This window comes from Cryptomeria japonica, chromosome 4 (genome assembly GCF_030272615.1).
Source record: "Cryptomeria japonica chromosome 4, Sugi_1.0, whole genome shotgun sequence".
In the NCBI taxonomy this organism is placed as follows: domain Eukaryota; kingdom Viridiplantae; phylum Streptophyta; class Pinopsida; order Cupressales; family Cupressaceae; genus Cryptomeria; species Cryptomeria japonica.
In genome coordinates, this window is record NC_081408.1 from 255,646,030 (window position 1) to 255,649,945 (window position 3,916).

At 35.4% G+C, this 3,916-nt stretch overlaps 1 protein-coding gene across 1 annotated transcript; it reads right to left on the bottom strand.

Moving 5' to 3' along the window:
- Positions 1-319: 319 nt before the first annotated feature.
- On the bottom strand, positions 320-2,891 carry LOC131065430 (putative leucine-rich repeat receptor-like serine/threonine-protein kinase At2g24130). The gene is made up of 4 exons (XM_059219087.1): positions 2,267-2,891; positions 1,086-2,147; positions 756-970; positions 320-433 (listed from the first exon to the last, which is right to left on the bottom strand). The coding sequence occupies exons 1-4, from the start codon at positions 2,889-2,891 to the stop codon at positions 320-322; spliced, it is 2,016 nt and encodes a 671-aa protein (XP_059075070.1).
- Between the last annotated feature and the right edge of the window lie 1,025 nt (positions 2,892-3,916).

Sequence of the window (3,916 nt, forward strand, 5' to 3'; positions counted from 1 at the left end):
ATGTTTACCACATTTTATCAACAATATATTCTTCACTTATAAATTTAAACAAATAATTGATTCCTAAATATTTTTTATAAATAATTTTAAAAAAATATACAACTTTAATGACCATTCAACATTCAAAAGTTAATATAATTCAAATAAATTTTTCAATAATATTCATAGCTCCAAAGATATAAAAGTAATACTACAAAATATTTCATATTCAATAATACTGAAAACTATATATCTTTTTTTTCAAATTTTCCTTTCTATTGAGATATATGTTTAACAATGTATCAAGATGATAAATATATGTCCAAAAGTCTAAAATACTTCACAACAGCATCTTTTCACTCACAATTTCAAATGTGAATCCATCAATCATGTCACAATATACTATACCATCTAGGTAACACAAGTTGAACATTATTTCTTTGTTCACAATAGACTATACTATCCAAAATAACACATTAGGACAGCATTATGTTTTGGACTAGCTAAGAAATAAACCAAGAATTTTTTTGGGGGGCTTAGGATGTAGATATAGATGAACTTCCCCTATTGCCTGACTTAGTTGTATTTATATTTTTTTCATCATTAATGAAAGGTGAGATATCTATTGGTAATTGAAGAGTTGTAGGGGTACAAAGAAATGCACATTTGATTGTATTTAATCTATCAATTATCTTATTCATATCAGGTCGCTCTTGAGGTGACTCTCTTGTGCAAAACAACCTAATTTGTATAAATTGAGTAAGGCATTCCATTACCATTGATTTCTTTGATTCATCAACATCTGTAAGAAGGCAATTATCCACCACATCTGAAATTCTATTTGGAAAATGCATTTCTATCCATTTTTGTAGATTGATTCCTTCATTGAACATATCATCTACTGGTCTCTTCCTTGTCAACAACTCTAAAACTAGAATTCCATAACTGTACACATCTCCCTTTGTAGTAAGATTTCCGCCTATTCCATACTCTATAATAACAAATAAACAAGGATACATTACTACTAAATTTGAAGCAATAGATGCTTAATAAGATAAACCAAAAAAAACATTAAAGTATATAATGCAATAATGAGAAATGTGTACCTGGTGCAATGCAGCCAATAGATCCTCTAAGTGCATTTGTAGAAGTCAAAAAATTTACAGAATTGCTGAAAATAAGATTGGAAAGGCCAAAATCTGCTATACTCGCAGTCATATCATCTCCGAATAGAACATTGTTGGGCTTGAGGTCACAATGAATCACTTGAACAAAGCAATAATGATGAAGATATGCCATTCCTTCTACTATCTCCATTGCTATCCTTATCCGATCACTCAAATTTAATCTACATCCACTCCCTTCAGGAGGATACAACCATCTCTCCAAATTTCCATTTGACACGAATGGAAGAATTAAGGCTTTAAAATCAAGGTTCGTGCATGTTGAAATGATTTTAATTACATTGCGATACCGAACTCTTTTTAATGCATTGCATTCTCTACTAAAATTTTGGTGAGCATGTTCATCTTGCAACTTGAAAACTTTAACAGCAATATTTCTACAATTCTTTAGAATCCCTTTATAAACCGACCCGAAATTGCTAATTCCTAAAAGATTTTCGTCATTGAACCCACCAGTTGCATCTACAAGTTCTTCATATGAAAATTTTGGAGGCCATACTTTGAGAGAAGGGGTACTCAAACTTCTATATCTATAAGAAAATGCTTCCAATAGAAGAGAGATGATCAAAATTACAATGCCAACAACAATAGGGATTATCACCTTTTTGGAGACTGATGGTTGGTTGTGCTTGGAATGAGAGCATGGCGGCAAATTAATCCATCCACCACACAAGCCCAGGTTTCCCATGACTTCTGAGGCATCAAGAGTTGCAAAAGCCCCTCCCTTTGGTACCTCTCCAGCTAGCATGTTTGAAGAGAGATTGAGATGCTGAAGCATTTTCATCTTTTTGAAAGCCACGGGTATCATTCCTGACAAATTATTGCAAGAAAGATCCATGTACTGCAGATTTTGTAGATCTGCCAGTAATGGAGGGATTGGCCCCTCGAATGCATTCAAAGAAAGATTTAGGTATTCCAACTCCTTGCAGCTTGCCAGTGTACTGGGAATGCCTCCTGAGAAATTGTTTTGAGAAACATCTATAGCTAAAACCATAACCATTTTACTCATTTCCAAAATAGAACCTTGATTTTACTCATTTCCAAAATAGAACCTTGAAGTAAATTTTTGGAAATGTTGAAATAGAACTGGAGATTCTGAAGACCTGCAACTTCAGGAGGTAGATTTCCGGATAGTTTGTTGTTGGCCAAGTCCACCGTTTCCAATGTCTGACATCTCCCTAAACTGGCAGGTATTTTGCCTGAGAGTTGATTGTGATGAAGAATAAGATCTCGTAATTGTGGAAGCTTGCCAAGACTTTCTGGAATTTGGCCTGAAAGCATATTCTCACTGAGTGACAACAATCCAAGCTTTTTTGAATGGCAAAAACTTTCTGGAATTCTTCCCTGTAAATTGTTTGTGTGCAAATATAATCTTTCCAGATTTGGAAGTCTACTGAGTGCAGATGGAATTGTCCCATTTAATTGGCTTGCATTTAGATCTAATAGAGTCAAGTTTGTGAGATTACCAATCTCATCTGGTATACTTCCCCTAATTTCATTTGAGTTCAAAGCTAGATACGAGAGTGACTTTGAAAGGCGACCAATTGAAGTGGGCAGGACACCAGTAAAATAATTAAATGCCAAATCAAGATGTTCCAAGCTGGAGCAATTAGTTAACACTGTTAAAATAGATAAACCACTGCTCCCACTAACAAAATGATTATGCCACAAATTAAACCAACTCAGCTGCTGCATTTTCCCAATTCCCAGAGGCACTGTGCCGGTCATTTGGTTGTTGTTCAATTCCAGCACTTGCAGCTGAGTCCAATTACCCACTGTGCTGGGTATTTCTCCAGTGACTCAGTTTCCCCACAACTACACTTCTTGCAACTCAGATAGCCTTCCCAACTCAGCAGGAATAACACCTTGCAGTCTATTTTGTTCCAAGGCAATAATTCTTAAAAAGGACAGGTTTCCTAAGAAAGGTGGGATAATACCTGTCAATTTATTTACGCCTAATGCCATGGTTTCTAAATTTGAAAGAAGACTAAATTCAGCGGGAATGCTTCCACTTAAATTGTTATACGACAGTAAGAGAAATTGTAAAGAACGACAGCCTCCTAGAGAGGATGGAATGATACCTTCCAAATTGTTTTTGGACAACCGAAGCCTTTTCAGGCGAAATAGCATTCCAAGCTGATATGGAATATGGCCTTTGAAGCTATTAATAGGGAGAGCAAGTACTCTAAGGAAGGAAAGATTTCCCAGAGAGGGAGAGATTGACCCAAGTAATCCCTTACCAGTGAGATTCAAGGAAACCACACGCTGTCGACGAGAAGAGCAGGTGATTCCTGTCCAATTGCAGAAGGTGTGATTGGGAGACCAATCTGACAAGGAATTATATGGGTCGAGAGAGATAGAAGCTTTGAAAGCCATGAGAGCTTGTTGATCAGAATAATTAGAAGACTTTGCCATATGAGAAGGCAGCGCCGAGAAAAAGAGTAACAGAGATAGCATCATCATCTTCATTCTTGTCTTGCCTTGCACCAAAGCCCAAATGAAATACGTGCAGTCTATGACAGGTTCTGCTTTTAAATTTGACAAAAATGTTCTTGATAAGAAGTTTGAGTTGTTTTAATTTCTTCATGCTAACGAGAGGGGATATTTTTGAAAAATATTAATGATAATTTTTTCTACGGTGCTTTTACTTGTCTGGTAAATCGTATCGGACACGTTTGTGTCTGGATATTTTTGAAATATATAAATTATAATTTTTTCTACGCTGTTTTTAGCTGTTTTTACTTGTTGTCAAA